The 23561-nt window shown below is 44.7% G+C and overlaps 2 protein-coding genes across 2 annotated transcripts; one reads left to right on the top strand and one right to left on the bottom strand.

Annotated features, from left to right (window-relative positions):
- The first annotated feature begins 1007 nt into the window (after window positions 1–1007).
- LOC139548262 (zinc finger protein 3-like) lies at window positions 1008–9091 on the top strand. The gene is made up of 2 exons (XM_071357817.1): window positions 1008–2146; window positions 7586–9091. The coding sequence occupies exons 1-2, from the start codon at window positions 1279–1281 to the stop codon at window positions 8353–8355; spliced, it is 1638 nt and encodes a 545-aa protein (XP_071213918.1). The 5' UTR covers window positions 1008–1278; the 3' UTR covers window positions 8356–9091.
- A 4599-nt stretch (window positions 9092–13690) lies between these two features.
- On the bottom strand, window positions 13691–23303 carry LOC139549258 (zinc finger protein 771-like). The gene is made up of 2 exons (XM_071359519.1): window positions 22653–23303; window positions 13691–14841 (listed from the first exon to the last, which is right to left on the bottom strand). Exons 1-2 carry the CDS (start codon window positions 23095–23097, stop codon window positions 14171–14173), a joined length of 1116 nt encoding a protein of 371 aa, XP_071215620.1. The 5' UTR covers window positions 23098–23303; the 3' UTR covers window positions 13691–14170.
- Window positions 23304–23561: the final 258 nt, after the last annotated feature.

The raw sequence follows: 23561 nt of genomic DNA, 5'->3' as shown, positions 1-23561 counted from the left end.
ACTGAGGTGTGGCAACCAATAATGTTGTGTTCGTAACCAAGTGGGAGGTCGGGATTTTCCAGTTGTAAAGTCGTAAATACCAGTTGGATGGCCGATCATGTGTATTTTTCCCATTCGTATGTGGTAAATTCCCACTTGGTTATGAATGCAGCGTACTGATAACTAACCCCAGATCAATCATCGGCGTTGTTTCCAATGGGAGCAAAGTTGTATCGGGCCTCACATTCATCACACATGACATAGTTATCATCTTGCTCTTTCAGCAAATCATTCCCAAACTTCCCTTTTGTGACCCTCCCTTCTCTTTATTTTCAACTCTCCATTTCGCAGTTTTACTTAATAAACGAATAAACAATTATCTGTTCGTTTTCACTGAATGACAAAATAGTAGGATAGTATGTTTTAAATTGTCATGACGTCTAATCAATCAACACCTGCTTGCTTCTCTTTATACATGTCAATATAAAATTAGTATTTTAGTTCTGAAGTTCTGAAAATAAAATAAACGTATGACACCAGTCGGCAGATGACGATGTGCTTCTTTGAGGCGACGCTACCAGCGTGACGTGTAATCTAGAGGACAGGACGCTTCTTCAACAACAGCAGCAGTCAGTCAGCCACCTCCTCGGTAGCTTACAACTGACATTATATTTTCAAGATTGGAGTTAATCCTTAACTAGGTCTTAATTTTGTTTAACATGTTATTCATTAAAGCAGACGCAGATCTACTTACATTAGTGTTTGCATACATTTTCGTACTAGTCCCCCGCGGGTATCAAACCAACAACCCTGGCGTTGCAAGCACAATGCTTTACCTACTGAGCTACACGGAACTATTCTACCATTATATATTCATAATGTACATATTCACATGTAGCTACAGGTCTGCATAGACGAAAGTATTGGCTGTAAGAAGTCAGACAAAACATATTTGCTCATCTTTAAATTAATAAACAATGTAGTGAATATTTTTCTAAACTACGTTACCCATTCCAGTCAGCTGACTGCGATATGCGTCTTCAGCTGGTGACGTCATATCTAGTGGACCACACGACACCGGAAGCTGTTTCAACAACACGGATACTGATTCATTCAACCACCTCCGTAGCCTGGTAGCCAACATACAACCGAAAACAAGCTCTTTGGACCATTTTTGTGTATATTGATCTCGGTGTTTTTAACACAATCTTACGTATTTACTATTTAACTTCAAGTAATTTGCTTGTTAAATGTACAAATGTGTTGATTATACTGAGTCTAGCACTAAGCTTATCGCTAATGCTAGCTAGCCCGACCATGAGGTCACTAAGCTACTCTCCTCCTTCTAAAGAAGACGTGGTCTGCTGGACGGAGAAAGAAGCTCTGGGGCTGAACATTGTCATGAAAGAAGAGGAGGGGGATATTACAGTAAAAGGAGAGGAAGAAGTTTTCAGAATGAAAAAGGAGGAAGAGGAGGCCATAACATTGAAAGAAGAAGAGAATGGACATTTTAGAGTGAAAGAGGAAGAGGGGATAGAAGTTTTCAGATTAAAAAATGAGGAAGAGGAGGCCATAACACTGAAAGAAGAAGAGAAGGAACATTTTAGAGTGAAAGAGGAAGAGGGGATAGAAGTTTTCAGATTAAAAAATGAGGAAGAGGAGGCCATAACACTGAAAGAAGAAGAGAAGGAACATTTTAGAGTGAAAGAGGAAGAGGGGATAGAAGTTTTCAGAATAAAAAATGAGGAAGAGGAGGCCATAACACTGAAAGAAGAGAAGGAACATTTTAGAGTGAAAGAGGAAGAGGGGATAGAAGTTTTCAGAATAAAAAATGAGGAAGAGGAGGCCATAACATTGAAAGAAGAAGAGAAGGAACAGTTTAGAGTGAAAGAGGAAGAGGGGATAGAGGCTGTCACAGTAGAAGAAGAGGTAGATGCCTTCAGAATGAAAAAGGAGGAAGAGAAGGATGTTACAGTGAAAGAAGAGAAGGAACATTTTAGAGTGAAAGAGGAAGAGGGGATAGAGGCTGTCACAGTGGAAGAAGAGGAGGTAGAAGCTTTCAGAATGAAAAAGGAGGAAGAGGAGGATGTAACATTGATAGAAGAAGAGGAGGATGTTTTGAGAGATGAAGGAGAGGAAGAGGAGACTGAAGATCTGATTAACACCAGTGAGTACTGTCTTAATAACACAGCCAGAAACTCTGCAGTTGTTGAACTAATGTGTAGTTTTAAAGCCAAAGGGGCATTGCACTGAAATGTGCTCCTCACCAGAACCCCAAATATAAGCTTGTAAACCTCCGTTGTGTGTAAACAATGCAAATGTAAACAAACACTGTATTTGTCTCAAAACGTGGTTAAAACGATCATTTTGATCTCATGGTGGGTCCTTGCATCCACAGCTCTGTCTATGAATTAGAGTTGTTCCATTCCTTCAAGCCCTCCGCTACTCTCCCCTATCTGTTCATTAGGACAGTGGAGACTGAATTAGAGTTGTTCCATTCCTTCAAGCCCTCCCCTACTCTCCCCTATCTGTTCATTAGGACAGTGGAGACTGAATTAGAGTTGTTCCATTCCTTCAAGCCCTCCGCTACTCTCCCCTATCTGTTCATTAGGACAGTGGAGACTGAATTAGAGTTGTTCCATTCCTTCAAGCCCTCAGCTACTCTCCCCTATCTGTTCATTAGGACAGTGGAGACTGAATTAGAGTTGTTCCATTCCTTCAAGCCCTCCGCTACTCTCCCCTATCTGTTCATTAGGACAGTGGAGACTGAATTAGAGTTGTTCCATTCCTTCAAGCCCTCCGCTACTCTCCCCTATCTGTTCATTAGGACAGTGGAGACTGAATTAGAGTTGTTCCATTCCTTCAAGCCCTCAGCTACTCTCCCCTATCTGTTCATTAGGACAGTGGAGACTGAATTAGAGTTGTTCCATTCCTTCAAGCCCTCCGCTACTCTCCCCTATCTGTTCATTAGGACAGTGGAGACTGAATTAGAGTTGTTCCATTCCTTCAAGCCCTCCGCTACTCTCCCCTATCTGTTCATTAGGACAGTGGAGACTGAATTAGAGTTGTTCCATTCCTTCAAGCCCTCCGCTACTCTCCCCTATCTGTTCATTAGGACAGTGGAGACTGAATTAGAGTTGTTCCATTCCTTCAAGCCCTCAGCTACTCTCCCCTATCTGTTCATTAGGACAGTGGAGACTGAATTAGAGTTGTTCCATTCCTTCAAGCCCTCAGCTACTCTCCCCTATCTGTTCATTAGGACAGTGGAGATAAACAACGTTTAAGTACAAATAAGGGGTATGATATTTATGGCTCTACCTTTCTCACTCATTGTTATTCATGATCCATTCATGATTATCCCCCAAAACTATTTTATTTAACCAGGCAAGTCAGTTAAGAACTGATTCTTATTTACAATGGCGGCCTACCGGTGAACAGGGCAGAACGACAGATTTTTAAATTGTCAGCTCGGGGATTCGACCCAGCAACATTTCGGTTACTGGCCCAAAGCTCTAACCACTAGGCTACCTACCGAACCCATCATGTTAGCATCCACAAAGTGTTCAGAAACATATTCTATTCTTGTGTGATTCGTATGACACAATACATTATTTACCGTTGTTAGGTTCTAATTCTCAGAGTTAAAACCCAACGGACAAAAGCTGAACCAGTTTATTCTTCCCAGAGGGTCAATCCAGCTGCATTAGACAAAAACTTTACTGCACTTTACTGGACACTAAATAATACGGGCCATACACTTTTCTTCCTCCCTTAACGTGACGTGACCTCGACCCCCCTTCATCACTAATCCATGGCTCTCTCCCCTTATCAATGCCTGCCCTGACCTCGACCCCCCTTCATCACTAATCCATGGCTCTCTCCCCTTATCAATGCCTGCCCTGACCTCGACCCCCCTTCATCACTAATCCATGGCTCTCTCCCCTTATCAATGCCTGCCCTGACCTCGACCCCCCTGCATCACTAATCCATGGCTCTCTTCCCTTATCAAGGCCTGCCCTGACCTCGACCCCCCTTCATCACTAATCCATGGCTCTCTCCCCTTATCAATGCCTGACCTCGACCCCCCTTCATCACTAATCCATGGCTCTCTCCCCTTATCAATGCCTGACCTGACCTCGACCCCCCCCCATCACTAATCCATGGCTCTCTCCCCTTATCAATGCCTGCCCTGACCTCGACCCCCCTTCATCACTAATCCATGGCTCTCTCCCCTTATCAATGCCTGACCTCGACCCCCCTTCATCACTAATCCATGGCTCTCTCCCCTTATCAATGCCTGCCCTGACCTCAACCCCCCTTCATCACTAATCCATGGCTCTCTCCCCTTATCAATGCCTGACCTCGACCCCCCTTCATCACTAATCCATGGCTCTCTCCCCTTATCAATGCCTGCCCTGACCTCGACCCCTCTTCATCACTAATCCATGGCTCTCTCCCCTTATCAATGCCTGCCCTGACCTCAACCCCCCTTCATCACTAATCCATGGCTCTCTCCCCTTATCAATGCCTGACCTCGACCCCCCCTTCATCACTAATCCATGGCTCTCTCCCCTTATCAATGCCTGCCCTGACCTCGACCCCCCTTCATCACTAATCCATGGCTCTCTCCCCTTATCAATGCCTGCCCTGACCTCGACCCCTCTTCATCACTAATCCATGGCTCTCTCCCCTTATCAATGCCTGACCTCGACCCCCCTTCATCACTAATCCATGGCTCTCTCCCCTTATCAATGCCTGCCCTGACCTCGACCCCCTCTTCATCACTAATCCATGGCTCTCTCCCCTTATCAATGCCTGACCTCAACCCCCCTTCATCACTAATCCATGGCTCTCTCCCCTTATCAATGCCTGACCTCAACCCCCCTTCATCACTAATCCATGGCTCTCTCCCCTTATCAATGCCTGACCTGACCTCGACCCCCCTTCATCACTAATCCATGGCTCTCTCCCCTTATCAATGCCTGCCCTGACCTCGACCCCCCTTCATCACTAATCCATGGCTCTCTCCCCTTATCAATGCCTGACCTCAACCCCCCTTCATCACTAATCCATGGCTCTCTCCCCTTATCAATGCCTGACCTCGACCCCTCTTCATCACTAATCCATGGCTCTCTCCCCTTATCAATGCCTGCCCTGACCTCGACCCCCCTTCATCACTAATCCATGGCTCTCTCCCCTTATCAATGCCTGACCTGACCTCGACCCCCTCTTCATCACTAATCCATGGCTCTCTCCCCTTATCAATGCCTGACCTCAACCCCCCTTCATCACTAATCCATGGCTCTCTCCCCTTATCAATGCCTGACCTCAACCCCCCTTCATCACTAATCCATGGCTCTCTCCCCTTATCAATGCCTGCCCTGACCTCGACCCCCCTTCATCACTAATCCATGGCTCTCTCCCCTTATCAATGCCTGCCCTGACCTCGACCCCCCTTCATCACTAATCCATGGCTCTCTCCCCTTATCAATGCCTGACCTCGACCCCCCCTTCATCACTAATCCATGGCTCTCTCCCCTTATCAATGCCTGACCTCGACCCCCCTTCATCACTAATCCATGGCTCTCTCCCCTTATCAATGCCTGACCTGACCTCGACCCCCCTTCATCACTAATCCATGGCTCTCTCCCCTTATCAATGCCTGCCCTGACCTCGACCCCCCTTCATCACTAATCCATGGCTCTCTCCCCTTATCAATGCCTGCCCTGACCTCGACCCCCCTTCATCACTAATCCATGGCTCTCTCCCCTTATCAATGCCTGCCCTGACCTCAACCCCCCTTCATCACTAATCCATGGCTCTCTCCCCTTATCAATGCCTGCCCTGACCTCGACCCCCCTTCATCACTAATCCATGGCTCTCTCCCCTTATCAATGCCTGACCTCGACCCCTCTTCATCACTAATCCATGGCTCTCTCCCCTTATCAATACCTGCCACATGTGATCTCTTTCAATAGGATCCCTGATATAATGTAAACGTCATACATTACCCTCTCTCCCTCATGTTCATGAATAAGTATATTTCATATTCTCAGAACCCAACACCGTTCATTTCTGTTGGGTTCAACATCATCTGAAACACAACCAAAACAAACTGAAAATGTATCCAACACGTTTGTAGAGTCACAAGCTTGATGTAGTTATTACGTTCTTGGAATATGGGACCAAATACTTTAATACACATATAAGTGAATTTGTCCAAATCCTCCATTCAAATGGGGGGACTAGATACATGAAGTGATTTTATTTCTAAATGGTAGAACAGATACCCTGAAAATACCCTCAAATAAAAGGTGACCTTCTGTTCCTTTGTCTCATATGAAACATTTGATCTCAAATCTAAAATGCTGGAGTACAGAGCCACATTAAACTGTTATCTTCCCTGTCCAGATAAATACGTAGGGGAGTACAGAGCCACATTAAACTGTTATCTTCCCTGTCCAGATAAATACGTAGGGGAGTACAGAGCCACATTAAACTGTTATCTTCCCTGTCCAGATAAATACGTAGGGGAGTACAGAGCCACATTAAACTGTTATCTTCCCTGTCCAGATAAATACGTAGGGGAGTACAGAGCCACATTAAACTGTTATCTTCCCTGTCCAGATAAATACGTAGGGGAGTACAGAGCCACATTAAACTGTTATCTTCCCTGTCCAGATAAATACGTACTGCCCCCTCAAAAAAAAGATTTCCTGGATGGATTGTCCTCTGGGTTTCGCCTGCCAAGTCAGTTCTGTTATACTCACAGACATTATTTTAACAGTTTTAGAAACTTTTCTACCCAATACTACCTATGCATATGCATATCCTAGCTTCTGGGCCTGAGTAACAGGCAGTTTACTTTGGGCACATCAGTCATCTAAACTTCCCAATACTGCCCCCTGTCCCTAAGAAGTTTTAACCTGTCAGGAGAAGTAGCGGAGCAGGCCCTATTGTCGGGAGACGGCAAGGGGGGGAAACCATTCAATAAAATGACATGCCCTCCTAAAAGTAGGTAACGTCAGTCCTGTAGGTGAAATTAAGATTGTAACAATGACAGTCCATTATACTTGTTCTCCCCACTGTATATATATATCATTATTTAGACTTATTGAGGGGAAATCAAGGACTGAAGGGGGGCATGAATAAACAAAATGGCAGAGTAATATTTTAAATTCATGATGTGACTGGGGGACTAAACCTGATAGTATAACAATAGTAGTAATAATAATAATGATGTATTTTATACAACACTTTTCATCACAAAGACAATCTCAGACTGTAAAAACTAACAAAACACATGTAGAGATCTGGCAGGTCTAGGTGATGGTATTCCACAGCTTCAGATGATAAGGTGTTGTTTCAGCCAGGCAGTTCAGAAAGGCTGGGCAGTAGTTTAAAAGGAGGGAGCGGCGATGTCACGGAGGGAGCGGCGATGTCACGGAGGGAGCGGCGATGTCACAGAGGGAGCAGCGTCAGTCAGTTACTCAGACCGGAGCTCTTCACCAGGCTCCTCCTCTAACATGGAGCCAGTTTTATCATGTAGACGTTGATTCAGTTCTCTATTAAGTATTTAACTAAATAATCTGTTTGTCTTTGGCAGGAGAGAGACCAGACTCTCATTCTGACAGCGGAAAGAGTCCTTCAGGGGGACCAGAACCAGTGACACCCAAACCAGTGAGACAACACCACTGCTCCCAATGTGAAAAGAGATTTTCCCTATCATGGGACCTAAAACGGCATGAGAGGACACACACAGGAGAAAGGCCTTTCCAATGTTCCCAGTGTAGAAAGAGTTTTACTTTGTTAGGAAACCTGAGGGAGCATAAGAGAATACACTCTGGAGAGAAACCGTACAACTGTTCCCAGTGTGGGATGAGTTTCGCCAGGTTAAGGAGCCTAAAGCAGCATGAGACGATACACACAGGGGAAAAGCCTTTCCAATGTTCCCAGTGTGGAAAGTGTCTTACACGCTTAAGGAGCCTGAAGGAGCATGAGAGGATACACACAGGGGAAAAGCTTTTCCAATGTTCCCAGTGTGGAAAGCGTCTTACACGCTTAAGGAGCCTGAAGGAGCATGAGAGGATACACACAGGGGAAAAGCCTTTCCAATGTTATCTGTGTGGAAAGTGGTTTACCCAGTTAGGGAGCCTAAAAGAGCATGAGACAACACACACACAAGAAAAGCCCTACCAATGCTCCCTGTGTGGAAAGAGTTTTATCAATTTAAGACATCTGAATAAGCATGCAATAATACATACACAGGAGGAGAAGACATACCACTGCTCTCAGTGTGGAAAGACATTTTCCCAGTCAGAGGACCTGAAAACACATGAGAGAATAGAGAGGCTGTGTTCCGACTTATGTTTTTGACCTGAGAATTTAGGTTTTTGTTCATGCCAAATGAAATCCTATTGTTTATATAAAATCATTAACAAAATAGACCTTTGTTTTAGTTTATCTGTAGACCTGATCATGTCTAAAATCAGATTAAATACAATTTGTATTCTGATTTGATTATGAGCTTTAATGGATACAACTATAAACCATCTGTTGTTCATTACATTTTGGGGATATTATTATATAGATTAATGGAGTTTTGGATTTCTTGATTTTAACGTTTATCCTCTTGAATTTGATATCATCTGGCTTTTCACTAAATTAATTTGATTTCATGATTTAGATATTGCACCATGTAAATTATTGAATAGATTAATAGAATGTGCATTTCTTGATTTTTGAACTTTGAAACCTCTTGAATTTAGTCGTTTTGTTTAATTTAGTTAATTTGTTTACTAGTCGTCCAGATAAAGGACTATGAAAATGTGGTGGGGTTTTTATAATAACATTGATAAGTTGTTAACATGGAAAAACATGAGTGTTCCCATCAATGTTATTCCACTATGTAGAAGCTGTATAGAGCTAGTTGTTTATTTTGATATTATCTGTTGACTGAATGAATCAGAATTTGCATTGAATACAGTTGTGTAGTAGATGTGAAGTTTATTTTAAATTCTCACTAATCGATCAACAAAATCATATCTTTCTATGTCTCAATATAATATTACACATTTGAAAGAAATGAAAAATAAATTAAACAATTCCTGTACCCACTCCAGTCAGCAGATGGCGATGTGCGTCTTTCAGGCGATGCTTCTAGCGTGACATAATCTAGAGGACGAGACGCTTCTTGGTCTTAATTTAAGGTTAGTTAGACATAGACAGGTTAGACATAGACAGGTTAACTGACATGAGGAAAACGATGTGCGTCCACGGAGCAGAAGTCAGTGTGCTGTTGTGATTCTGGATGGCCAGACACTACCACTATATCCCCTGCTGTGATTCTGGATGGCCAGACACTACCACTATATCCCCTGTTGTGATTCTGGAAGGCCAGACACCACCACTATATCCCCTAATGTGATTCTGAGGCTAGACACTACCACTATATCCCCTGTTGTGATTCTGGATGGCCAGACGCTACCACTATATCCCCTGTTGTGATTCTGGAAGGCCAGACACTACCACTATATCCCCTGCTGTGATTCTGGAAGTTCAGACACTACCACTATATCCCCTGTTGTGATTCTGGAAGTTCAGACACTACCACTATATCCCCTGTATATTGACAGCATCCACGGGGCAGAAGTCAGTGTGCTGTTGTGATTCTGGATGGCCAGACACTACCACTATATCCCCTGTTGTGATTCTGGAAGGCCAGACACTACCACTATATCCCCTGTTGTGATTCTGGAAGGCCAGACACTACCACTATATCCCCTGTTGTGATTCTGGATGGCCAGACACTACCACTATATCCCCTGTATATTGACAGCATCCACGGGGCAGAAGTCAGTGTGCTGTTGTGATTCTGGATGGCCAGACACTACCACTATATCCCCTGTTGTGATTCTGAGGCCAGACACTACCACTATATCCCCTGTTGTGATTCTGGATGGCCAGACACTACCACTATATCCCCTGTTGTGATTCTGGAAGGCCAGACACCACCACTATATCCCCTAATGTGATTCTGAGGCTAGACACTACCACTATATCCCCTGTTGTGATTCTGGAAGTTCAGACACTACCACTATATCCCCTGTTGTGATTCTGGAAGTTCAGACACTACCACTATATCCCCTGTTGTGATTCTGGAAGGCCAGACACTACCACTATATCCCCTGTTGTGATTCTGGAAGGCCAGACACTACCACTATATCCCCTGTTGTGATTCTGGAAGGCCAGACACTACCACTATATCCCCTGTTGTGATTCTGAGGCCAGACACTACCACTATATCCCCTGTTGTGATTCTGGAAGGCCAGGCACTACCACTATATCCCCTGTTGTGATTCTGGAAGGCCAGACACTACCACTATATCCCCTGTTGTGATTCTGAGGCCAGACACTACCACTATATCCCCTGTTGTGATTCTGGAAGGCCAGACACTACCACTATATCCCCTGTTGTGATTCTGGATGGCCAGACACTACCACTATATCCCCTGTTGTGATTCTGGAAGGCCAGACACTACCACTATATCCCCTGTTGTGATTCTGGAAGGCCAGACACTACCACTATATCCCCTGTTGTGATTCTGGAAGTTCAGACACTACCACTATATCCCCTGTTGTGATTCTGGAAGTTCAGGCACTACCACTATATCCCCTGTTGTGATTCTGGATGGCCAGACACTACCACTATATCCCCTGTTGTGATTCTGGAAGGCCAGACACTACCACTATATCCCCTGTTGTGATTCTGGATGGCCAGACACTACCACTATATCCCCTGTTGTGATTCTGAGGCCAGACACTACCACTATATCCCCTGTTGTGATTCTGAGGCCAGACACTACCACTATATCCCCTGTATATTGACAGCATCCACGGGGCAGAAGTCAGTGTGCTGTGATTCTGGAAGGCCAGACACTACCACTATATCCCCTGTTGTGATTCTGAGGCCAGACACTACCACTATATCCCCTGTTGTGATTCTGAGGCCAGACACTACCACTATATCCCCTGTTGTGATTCTGGAAGGCCAGACACTACCACTATATCCCCTGTTGTGATTCTGGAAGGCCAGACACTACCACTATATCCCCTGTTGTGATTCTGGAAGGCCAGACACTACCACTATATCCCCTGTTGTGATTCTGAGGCCAGACACTACCACTATATCCCCTGTTGTGATTCTGGATGGCCAGACACTACCACTATATCCCCTGTTGTGATTCTGGATGGCCAGACACTACCACTATATCCCCTGTTGTGATTCTGGAAGGCCAGACACTACCACTATATCCCCTGCTGTGATTCTGGAAGGCCAGACACTACCACTATATCCCCTGTTGTGATTCTGAGGCCAGACACTACCACTATATCCCCTGTTGTGATTCTGAGGCCAGACACTACGACTATATCCCCTGTTGTGATTCTGGAAGGCCAGACACTACCACTATATCCCCTGCTGTGATTCTGAGGCCAGACACTACCACTATATCCCCTGTTGTGATTCTGGAAGGCCAGACACTACCACTATATCCCCTGTTGTGATTCTGGAAGGCCAGACACTACCACTATATCCCCTGTTGTGATTCTGGAAGGCCAGACACTACCACTATATCCCCTGTTGTGATTCTGAGGCCAGACACTACCACTATATCCCCTGTTGTGATTCTGGAAGGCCAGACACTACCACTATATCCCCTGTTGTGATTCTGGATGGCCAGACACTACCACTATATCCCCTGTTGTGATTCTGAGGCCAGACACTACCACTATATCCCCTGTTGTGATTCTGAGGCCAGACACTACCACTATATCCCCTGTATATTGACAGCATCCACGGGGCAGAAGTCAGTGCTGCTGTGATTCTGGATGGCCAGACACTGCCACTATATCCCCTGTATATTGACAGCAAAAACGTCTTCCTCTTCTTTCACTGTGACAGTAACCTCGTCCTCCTCTTTCACTCTGAGGGAATAATACTGATGGGAACATTCATCAGGTAGTGAATGTTGTTCTGTGATACGGGGAATAATACTGATGGGAACATTCATCAGGTAGTGAATGTTGTTCTGTGATACGGGGAATAATACTGATGGGAACATTCATCAGGTAGTGAATGTTGTTCTGTAATACGGGGAATAATACTGATGGGAACATTCATCAGGTAGTGGATGTTGTTCTGTGATACGGGGAATAATACTGATGGGAACATTCATCAGGTAGTGAATGTTGTTCTGTGATACGGGGAATAATACTGATGGGAACATTCATCAGGTAGTGGATGTTGTTCTGTGATACGGGGAATAATACTGATGGGAACATTCATCAGGTAGTGAATGTTGTTCTGTGATACGGGGAATAATACTGATGGGAACATTCATCAGGTAGTGAATGTTGTTCTGTAATACGGGGAATAATACTGATGGGAACATTCATCAGGTAGTGGATGTTGTTCTGTGATACGGGGAATAATACTGATGGGAACATTCATCAGGTAGTGAATGTTGTTCTGTAATACGGGGAATAATACTGATGGGAACATTCATCAGGTAGTGGATGTTGTTCTGTGATACGGGGAATAATACTGATGGGAACATTCATCAGGTAGTGGATGTTGTTCTGTGATACGGGGAATAATACTGATGGGAACATTCATCAGATAGTGGATGTTGTTCATTTCAACAACGTATCAACGTTATCAGAACAACATCATCACATTAACCTTCAGCTTGAAGACAAAGGGTTCTATTAGAATCTGCATCGCGGAAGTTCAGCTTTACAGCGTTAATGAAATTTAAAGGCAATGTTACCGCTTTCGTGGAGACCGCAATCAAGGTAAACCCTGTTTATGTCGGCTCAATCCGAAATGACCTTTACATTTCTATAGCGGGATCTATAATGCTTCAGCTATACAGACTGACTAGAGTCTTAGTACACAAATTAATTAAATGAAACCAAAAGACTAAATTCATGAGGTTAGAGTCCAGAAATACACTGAGTCCATAGTTGCGAACATAAACAACCGTTTAAATTTAAAACAGGTTCGCTGGCACAATTTATTTTAGTTTATTTACTTGCAGTTGACAGAACGCTAAATTGTAGCTGGTACCATTGGATAACATGGCGCACGATAATCCTATGCTCACCAGAACGAATTCTTCATCAGCCTATCAAAGACTTTGGACTTTACGTCCACCAACCAATGGCATTTCTTAAAATAGGTCAACTTTGGCTACTAGAGGGATATTTTAAACCTACAAATTCATTGGTCTGTACCAAAATGTTGTGTACCAATATTGCATTTATGCTTCCTTGACTAGACTACTAGCTACTACTAACATTAGACAACATTGTCACGTATATACAGTATGACTAAATCCTATGTTGTTGTTTCTGGTTGACACACATCCATGTGCTTCGAGGGGGGAAAAAAATATGAGGTTGTTACAACATGTACAATTTAGTGTTCTGTCAACTGCAAGTAAATCAACTATTTTAATTGGCTGATAACCATTTTGTGCTGGAGAACATGTTTACATTTAAAATGGTTGCATTATTCATCCATTTAATAATTTGTATTGTAAAATATCTAAATCATATAATGAACATCTAAGGGTTTATAGATGAATTCAATCAGTCCAAATCCATAATAAAATTTAAAAAAGAGAAATGTTTTAATTGTAATCCGATTTTAGACATGATCATGTCTCAAGAGAAAAAATAAATAAAAATGGGCCTATTTTTGAGTAAGATCTTATATAAACAACATGATTTAATGTAGCATAAAACAACAATCAAACATCAGTCAGAATGCAGTCTCGATACCATCTACTGCATCTTGCCTATGCCGTTCTGTACCATCACTTATTCATATATCTTTATGTACATATTCTTTATCCCTTTACACTTGTGTGTATAAGGTAGTAGTTGTAGAATTGTTAGGTTAGATTACTCGTTGGTTATTACTGCATTGTCAGAACTAGAAGCACAAGCATTTCGCTACACTCGCATTAACATCTGCTAACCATGTGTATGTGACAAATAACATTTGATTTGATTTGAGAACACAGCCTGTCTATTCTGTCATGTGAATTCAGGTCCTCTGTCTGAGAAAATGTCTTTCCACAATTAGGTTCCCTAACTAAATCTCTTTCCAAACTGTGAGCTTATCTTATCTTCCCCTGTGTGTTTTCTCATGCCTTTTCAGGCTCCCTAACTGGGTAAAACTCTTTCCACACTGGGAACAGTGGTAAGGCTTCTCTCCAGAGTGTATTCTCTTATGTTTGTTCAGGTTCCCTAAATTCGAAAAACTCTTTCCACACTGGGAGCATTGGTAAGGCTTTTCTCCTGTGTGTTTCCTCTCATGCTCCTTTAGGTTCTTTAACTTGGTAAAACCCTTTCTACAGATGGAGCAATGGTAAGGTATCTCTCCTGTGTGTGTCCTCTCATGCTCCTTCCGATTATCTGACAACCTAATGTTCTTTCCACAATGGGAACATGGGTAAGGCTTCTCTCCAGAGTGTATTCTCTTATGTTTGTTCAGGTTCCCTAACTGGGTAAAACTCTTTCCACACTGAGAGCAGTGGTAAGGCTTCTCTCCTGAGTGTATTCCTTTATGCCTTTTCAGGCTCACTAACTGGGTATAACTTTTCCCACACTGGGAGCATTGGAAGGGCTTTTCTCCTGTGTGTGTTCTCTCATGCTCTTTAAGCTTCCATAACCATTTAAAACTCGTATTACACTGGGAGCAGTGGTGTTGTCTCGCTGGTTTGGGCGTCTCTGGGTCTGATTCCCCTGAAGGACTCTTCTTCCGTCTGTCAGAGTGAGAGTCTGGTCTCTCTCCTGCCAAAGACAAACGTAGTATTTAGTTAAACAGAGAGACCTGAATGAGAGATAGCGATTAGAACAGGTGATAGGAGTCTATTGGAAGATAGTTTTACTGTTCTTTACACAGTGCATTTCGAAAGTATTCAGACCCCCTTCCCTTTCCCCACATTTTGTTACGTTACATTATTCTAAAATTGATTCAATTATTTTTTTCCTCTCATCAGCACACAATACCCCATAATGACAAAGTGAAAACAGGTTTTTAGACATTTTTCTGCAAATTTATAAAAATTAAAAAAAATCTTATTTATATAAGTATTCAGACCCTTTGACATGAGACTCGAAATTGAGCTCAGGTGCATCTTGTTTCCATTGATCATCATTGAGATGTTTCTACAACTTGATTGGAGTGCACCTGAGGTAAATTCAATTGATTGGACATGATTTGGAAAGGCACACACCTGTCTATATAAGGTCCCACAGTTGACAGTGCATGTCAGAGCAAAAACCATGAGGTTGAAGGATTGTGATCCTGGGAAAGGTACCAAAAATGTCTGCAGCATTGAAGGTCCCCAAGAACACAGTGGCATCCATCATTCTAAAATGGAAGAAGTTTGGAACCACCAAGACTTTTCCTAAAGCTGGTCGCCCGGCCAAACTGAGCAATCGGGTGGAGAAGGGCATTGGTCAGGGAAGTGACCAAGAACCCGATGGTCACTCTGACAGAGCTCCAGAGTTCCTCTGTGGAGATGGGAGAACCTTCCAGAAGTCTGAATACTTTCCGAATACAATGTACATAGGGTGTTGACTTTCTGTAGAACCTTCTACAGTGCTGAGAGAAAGTTAGTGAACCCTATTCCTGGAGAGCTACTGTCCTATACTGCCCTACCAAGCAAAAAGGTAGTAACTACCTGTTCCTGGAGAGCTACTGTCCTATACTGCCCTACCAAGCAAAAAGGCAGTAACTACCTGTTCCTGGAGAGCTACTGTCCTATTCTGCCCTACCAAGCAAAAAGGCAGTAACTACCTGATCCTGGAGAGCTACTGTCCTATACTGCCCTACCAAGCAAAAAGGTACTAACTACCTGTTCCTGGAGAGCTACTGTCCTATACTGCCCTACCAAGCAAAAAGGTACTAACTACCTGTTCCTGGAGAGCTACTGTCCTATACTGCCCTACCAAGCAAAAGGCAGTAACTACCTGATCCTGGAGAGCTACTGTCCTATTCTGCCCTACCAAGCAAAAAGGCAGTAACTACCTGATCCTGGAGAGCTACTGTCCTATACTGCCCTACCAAGCAAAAAGGCAGTAACAACCTGATCCTGGAGAGCTACTGTCCTATACTGCCCTACCAAGCAAAAAGGCAGTAACTACCTGATCCTGGAGAGCTACTGTCCTATACTGCCCTACCAAGCAAAAAGGTAGTAACTACCTGTTCCTGGAGAGCTACTGTCCTATACTGCCCTACCAAGCAAAAAGGAAGTAACTACCTGTTCCTGGAGAGCTACTGCCCTATTCTGCCCTACCAAGCAAAAGGCAGTAACTACCTGATCCTGGAGAGCTACTGTCCTATTCTGCCCTACCAAGCAAAAAGGCAGTAACTACCTGTTCCTGGAGAGCTACTGTCCTATTCTGCCCTACCAAGCAAAAAGGCAGTAACTACCTGATCCTGGAGAGCTACTGTCCTATTCTGCCCTACCAAGCAAAAAGGCAGTAACTACCTGATCCTGGAGAGCTACTGTCCTATACTGCCCTACCAAGCAAAAAGGCAGTAACTACCTGATCCTGGAGAGCTACTGTCCTATACTGCCCTACCAAGCAAAAAGGCAGTAACTACCTGATCCTGGAGAGCTACTGTCCTATACTGCCCTACCAAGCAAAAAGGTACTAACTACCTGATCCTGGAGAGCTACTGTCCTGTACTGCCCTACCAAGCAAAAAGGTACTAACTACCTGTTCCTGGAGAGCTACTGTCCTATACTGCCCTACCAAGCAAAAAGGCAGTAACTACCTGTTCCTGGAGAGCTACTGTCCTATACTGCCCTACCAAGCAAAAAGGCAGTAACTACCTGATCCTGGAGAGCTACTGTCCTATACTGCCCTACCAAGCAAAAAGGCAGTAACTACCTGATCCTGGAGAGCTACTGTCCTATTCTGCCCTACCAAGCAAAAAGGCAGTAACTACCTGATCCTGGAGAGCTACTGTCCTATACTGCCCTACCAAGCAAAAAGGCAGTAACTACCTGATCCTGGAGAGCTACTGTCCTATTCTGCCCTACCAAGCAAAAAGGCAGTAACTACCTGATCCTGGAGAGCTACTGTCCTATACTGCCCTACCAAGCAAAAAGGCAGTAACTACCTGATCCTGGAGAGCTACTGTCCTATACTGCCCTACCAAGCAAAAAGGCAGTAACTACCTGTTCCTGGAGAGCTACTGTCCTATACTGCCCTACCAAGCAAAAAGGCAGTAACTGCCTGTTCCTGGAGAGCTACTGTCCTATACTGCCCTACCAAGCAAAAAGGCAGTAACTACCTGATCCTGGAGAGCTACTGTCCTATACTGCCCTACCAAGCAAAAAGGCACTAACTACCTGTTCCTGGAGAGCTACTGTCCTATACTGCCCTACCAAGCAAAAAGGCAGTAACTACCTGATCCTGGAGAGCTACTGTCCTATACTGCCCTACCAAGCAAAAAGGCAGTAACTACCTGATCCTGGAGGGCTACTGTCCTATACTGCCCTACCAAGCAAAAAGGCAGTAACTACCTGATCCTGGAGAGCTACTGTCCTATACTGCCCTACCAAGCAAAAAGGCAGTAACTACCTGATCCTGGAGAGCTACTGTCCTATACTGCCCTACCAAGCAAAAAGGTACTAACTACCTGTTCCTGGAGAGCTACTGTCCTATACTGCCCTACCAAGCAAAAAGGCAGTAACTACCTGATCCTGGAGAGCTACTGTCCTATACTGCCCTACCAAGCAAAAAGGCAGTAACTACCTGATCCTGGAGAGCTACTGTCCTATACTGCCCTACCAAGCAAAAAGGCAGTAACTACCTGATCCTGGAGAGCTACTGTCCTATACTGCCCTACCAAGCAAAAAGGCAGTAACTACCTGATCCTGGAGAGCTACTGTCCTATACTGCCCTACCAAGCAAAAAGGCACGAATTGCTCATAGCGTGGAACTGAGAAAAATGGCTTTTATTTACCTTGGTTTCACAGTAACTTTATGCAGTTACTGCTAACATGACCCCCCCCCATTTTCACCAAAACACAATAGAGGCAGAAAACGTGTCCACATGATTAAGCATGTATTTAATGTAGCAAAAATAACATTAACACATTTTTGACCAAATGAGCAGTTACTTCCTTTTTTTGTTGTTGCTTGGTATAAGGCAGTAAAACGTGTTCATCCTCTAATCTAGAACACCTGATTGGTAGGGCAGTAAAACGTGTTCGTCCTCTAATCTAGAACACCTGATTGGTAGGACAGTAAAACGTGTTCGTCCTCTAATCTAGAACACCTGATTGGTAGGACAGTAAAACGTGTTCGTCCTCTAATCTAGAACACCTGATTGGTAGGGCAGTAAAACGTGTTCATCCTCTAATCTAGAACACCTGATTGGTAGGACAGTAAAACGTGTTCGTCCTCTAATCTAGAACACCTGATTGGTAGGACAGTAAAACGTGTTCGTCCTCTAATCTAGAACACCTGATTGGTATAGGGCAGTAAAACATTTTCGTCCTCTAATCTAGAACACCTGATTCTAATAATCAGCTGGTTGATAAGATCAACCAGGTTAGTTCAAAATGGGGGTCGGAGCGGAAAAACCTTACAGTTGGTTAGCGCTCCAGGAAAACAGGGTTGGAGACACCTGCTTTAGAGTTTTCTGTATTTCTGCATGAATTTGACCTAAAAATGTGATCAGATTCATCTACAGTTGAAGTCGGAAGTTTACATATACACCTTAGCCAAATACAGTGGGGCAAAAAAGTATTTAGTCAGCCACCAATTGTGCAAGTTCTCCCACTTTAAAAGATGAGAGAGGCCTGTAATTTTTATCATAGGTACACTTCAACTATGACAGACAAAATGAGAAAAAAAATCCAGAAAATCACATTGTAGGATTTTTTATGAATTTAGTTGCAAATTATGGTGGAAAATAAGTATTGTCTCTAGGAGACAGAATGCGTCTCCTTCCTGAATGAATGATGAATAATGATTAGTGAGAAGCTTACAGAAGCTACAACAACACCTGCTAATATAGTCTCCATTGGGTCACCATTACCAATGACATGGGAGAAGACAGTACATGTTCTGTAGCAGCCTCTAAGATTCTCAGTCATCGATGATTTCGTAAATCATGGCATTATGAGGATTCAATGAGAAGTGTTCAGAAAACATTTTGTTTTATTGAGCCAAGTTCTCTTTAGATTGTGGATTTTTTTTCTCAATGGGGAAGTTTTTTTTCTGGAGCTTTTCCACATAAGTTAAGTTTTGGGAGCCACGGGCTGTCTGCACGGGCTCTCTGTGTGGATGGATGGTCGTTGGATGGTGTCTGTGGCGCTCCGTGTGGATGGACGGCCCTCCGTTTGGATGGACGGCTCTCCGTGTGGATGGACGGCTCTCTGTGTGGATGGACGGACGGCTCTCCGTGTGGATGGACGGACGGCTCTCCGTGTGGACGGACGGCTCTCCGTATGGATGGACGGCTCTCCGTGTGGATGGACGGCTCTCTGTGTGGATGGACGGACGGCTCTCCGTGTGGATGGACGGACGGCTCTCCGTGTGGATGGACGGACGGCTCTCCGTGTGGATGGACGGACGGCTCTCCGTGTGGATGGACGGCTCTCCGTGTGGATGGACGGCTCTCCGTGTGGATGGACGGCTCTCCGTGTGGATGGATGGACGGCTCTCCGTGTGGATGGATGGACGGCTCTCCGTGTGGATGGATGGACGGCTCTCCGTGTGGATGGACGGCTCTCCGTGTGGATGGATGGACGGCTCTCCGTGTGGATGGATGGACGGCTCTCCGTGTGGATGGACGGCTCTCCGTGTGGATGGATGGACGGCTCTCCGTGTGGATGGATGGACGGCTCTCCGTGTGGATGGACGGCTCTCCGTGTGGATGGATGGACGGCTCTCCGTGTGGATGGATGGACGGCTCTCCGTGTGGATGGATGGACGGCTCTCCGTGTGGATGGAAGGACGGCTCTCCGTGTGGATGGACGGACGGCTCTCCGTGTGGATGGACGGACGGCTCTCCGTGTGGATGGACGGACGGCTCTCCGTGTGGATGGACGGACGGCTCTCCGTGTGGATGGACGGACGGCTCTCCGTGTGGATGGACGGCTCTCCGTGTGGATGGATGGACGGCTCTCCGTGTGGATGGATGGACGGCTCTCCGTGTGGATGGATGGACGGCTCTCCGTGTGGATGGACGGCTCTCCGTGTGGATGGATGGACGGCTCTCCGTGTGGATGGATGGACGTCTCTCCGTGTGGATGGACGGCTCTCCGTGTGGATGGATGGACGGCTCTCCGTGTGGATGGATGGACGGCTCTCCGTGTGGATGGATGGACGGCTCTCCGTGTGGATGGACGGCTCTCCGTGTGGATGGACGGCTCTCCGTGTGGATGGACGGCTCTCCGTGTGGATGGACGGCTCTCCGTGTGGATGGATGGACGGCTCTCCGTGTGGATGGATGGACGGCTCTCCGTGTGGATGGACGGCTCTCCGTGTGGATGGATGGACGGCGCTCCGTGTGGATGGACGGCTCATTGAGTCTGTGGCGCGGGGGGGGGGGGGGGGGTATTTTATTTCTTGCTTTTTTTGTGTGATATCCAATTGGTAGTTACAATCGTTTCATCGCTGCAACTCCCAACGGGCTTGAGAGAGGCGAAGGTCTAGACAAGCACAAGCCCCCGAAACTTCTGCTTCTGAACACACTGTTCTTCTGAACACACTGTTCTCTTATCAACCTGGAAGCACCAATGTGATGACCAAAGTCAGCTTGCAGGCGGACCGCCACAAGGAGTTGCTGGAACGCGATGAGCCAAGGAAAACCCCCCTGGGAGTTCTGGAAGCATCAGGACCTTATCTTTCATATCAGCAAGAAAAATGTATCTTTTTTTTAATGTTAAAAAGATACCACCTTTATAGGTTTAGTGTTCCCACAGGGCCATGTTACAGTGTTTACAGAACCCCAATGGAAGACAAGAGGCGACCACCTGCCTAAGTCTAACTCAGGAGGTGTAGCGAAGACTTGTTTAGTAGGATGGAGGCTCCATAGCTGTATGGATCTGTAACTGCTACAGTGTAGTTTAGTAGGATGGAGGCTCCATAGCTGTATGGATCTGTAACTGCTACAGTGTAGTTTAGTAGGGTGGAGGCTCCATAGCTGTATGGATCTGTAACTGCTACAGTGTAGTTTAGTAGGATGGAGGCTCCATAGCTGTATGGATCTGTAACTGCTACAGTGTAGTTTAGTAGGATGGAGGCTCCATAGCTGTATGGATCTGTAACTGCTACAGTGTAGTTTAGTAGGATGGAGGCTCCATAGCTGTATGGATCTGTAACTGCTACAGTGTAGTTTAGTAGGATGGAGGCTCCATAGCTGTATGGATCTGTAACTGCTACAGTGTAGTTTAGTAGGGTGGAGCTCCATAGCTGTATGGATCTGTAACTGCTACAGTGTAGTTTAGTAGGATGGAGGCTCCATAGCTGTATGGATCTGTAACTGCTACAGTGTAGTTTAGTAGGATGGAGGCTCCATAGCTGTATGGATCTGTAACTGCTACAGTGTAGTTTAGTAGGATGGAGGCTCCATAGCTGTATGGATCTGTAACTGCTACAGTGTAGTTTAGTAGGATGGAGGCTCCATAGCTGTATGGATCTGTAACTGCTACAGTGTAGTTTAGTAGGGTGGAGGCTCCATAGCTGTATGGATCTGTAACTGCTACAGTGTAGTTTAGTAGGATGGAGGCTCCATAGCTGTATGGATCTGTAACTACTACAGTGTAGTTTAGTAGGGTGGAGGCTCCATAGCTGTATGGATCTGTAACTGCTACAGTGTAGTTTAGTAGGGTGGAGGCTCCATAGCTGTATGGATCTGTAACTGCTACAGTGTAGTCTAGTAGGATGGAGGCTCCATAGCTGTATGGATCTGTAACTGCTACAGTGTAGTTTAGTAGGATGGAGGCGCCATAGCTGTATGGATCTGTAACTGCTGCAGTGTAGTTTAGTAGGATGGAGGCTCCATAGCTGTATGGATCTGTAACTGCTACAGTGTAGTTTAGTAGGATGGAGGCTCCATAGCTGTATGGATCTGTAATTGCTACAGTGTAGTTTAGTAGGATGGAGGCTCCATAGCTGTATGGATCTGTAACTGCTACAGTATAGTTTAGTAGGATGGAGGCTCCATAGCTGTATGGATCTGTAACTGCTACAGTAAGTGTATCTTTTTAATTTGAAGGATTCTTTCTCGCTGCTTCAAAAGCCATATCGTCAGCAATGATTGACCACAGCCTGGTCTCATAGACTAGACGTAACATAGTACATGCAAACTAATGGCTGAAATCTGTAGGGAGAATGCAGAATCCCGCAGAATACAGCTCTCGAGAATAGAGTTCTCGAGAGCTAGCTGATGACATATCTTCCCAGAGGAATGAGAGGACGTCTTTATCAATTCCTACAGTACAGAAAAACATATCCAAGTGTAGAATGCCCTTTTAAAAATCACACATTAGTTCAACAACTGCAGAGTTTGTGTCCCTGTTTAATTAAGATAGTACTCACTGTATTTACTGGTGTTAATCAGTACTCACTGTATTTACTGGTGTTAATCAGATCTCCAGTCTTGTGTTCTCCTTCATCCTCCTCCAATGTGACAGTTATCCCCTTCAGGCCAAAAACGTCTTCCTCTTCTTTCACTGTGACAGTAACCTCGTCCTCTTTCTCCTCTTCTTTCACTCTAACAGCCTCCTCTTTCACTCTGAACGTGTCTGCCTCCTCTTTCACTCTGAAAGATTCTTCTTCTTTCACTGTAACAGCCACATATTTCACTCTGAACGTGTCTTCCCTTTCTTTCACTGAAACAGCCTCCTCTTTCAATTTGAATGCGTCTTCCTCATCTTTCACCGTAACAGCCTTGCCCTTAACTTCTTTTTTAACGGTAACAGCCTCCTCTTCCTTCTCATCTTTCACGGGAGGTCCTTTCTCCGTCCACCAAACGTCTTCTTTAGCAGGAAGAGAGTAGCTTAGTAAACTCATGGTCGGGGATGTTAGCTAAACTAGCCAGCTGACTGACAACAACGTCAATATGAAATTAAATGGGGTAGCTAGTTGTTTCCACATAAGTATGTTTAAATCATAGTGGCAAATAAACCAGGAAATTGTCTAAAGAACATGAATGTTCCGACTTTGTTGGCTAGCGAGCTACCGAGGTGGCTGCAGTTGTTGAAGAAGCGTTCCGTCCACTAGATTATACGTCACACTAGAAACATCGCCCGAAAGACACATATCGCCATCTGCTGACTGGAGGGAGGAAACGCGGTTGGGGGAATGTTTAATTTTTGTCTATTAAGTAAAATTATAGATATATATTAACAACACTTTTACAAATAAAAGCATGTGTTAATTGATTAGTTCAGATTTTTAATGAGTGATAATTCAAAACAAACTTTACATCTGTTGCTAAGTGATAGATTAAAATAGAGCTCCTTGGCGGGTTTAGA

The sequence above is a fragment of the Salvelinus alpinus genome, chromosome 2, assembly GCF_045679555.1.
Source record: "Salvelinus alpinus chromosome 2, SLU_Salpinus.1, whole genome shotgun sequence".
Lineage (NCBI taxonomy): Eukaryota > Metazoa > Chordata > Actinopteri > Salmoniformes > Salmonidae > Salvelinus > Salvelinus alpinus.
Note: the sequence above shows the minus strand (reverse complement) of the source record. Positions and strands in the feature narration are given on the sequence as shown.

Excerpts from the sequence above, each read along its gene's own strand:
- LOC139548262 (XM_071357817.1), top strand. The coding sequence starts at position 1,279 with ATGCTAGCTAGCCCGACCATGAGGTCACTAAGCTACTCTCCTCCTTCT. Across the intron at positions 2,147-7,585 it reads TGAAGATCTGATTAACACCA|GAGAGAGACCAGACTCTCAT; the intron begins GTGAGTACTGTC and ends TGTCTTTGGCAG.
- LOC139549258 (XM_071359519.1), bottom strand. The coding sequence starts at position 23,097 with ATGAGTTTACTAAGCTACTCTCTTCCTGCTAAAGAAGACGTTTGGTGG. Across the intron at positions 14,842-22,652 it reads GATTAACACCAGTAAATACA|GAGAGAGACCAGACTCTCAC; the intron begins GTGAGTACTGAT and ends TGTCTTTGGCAG.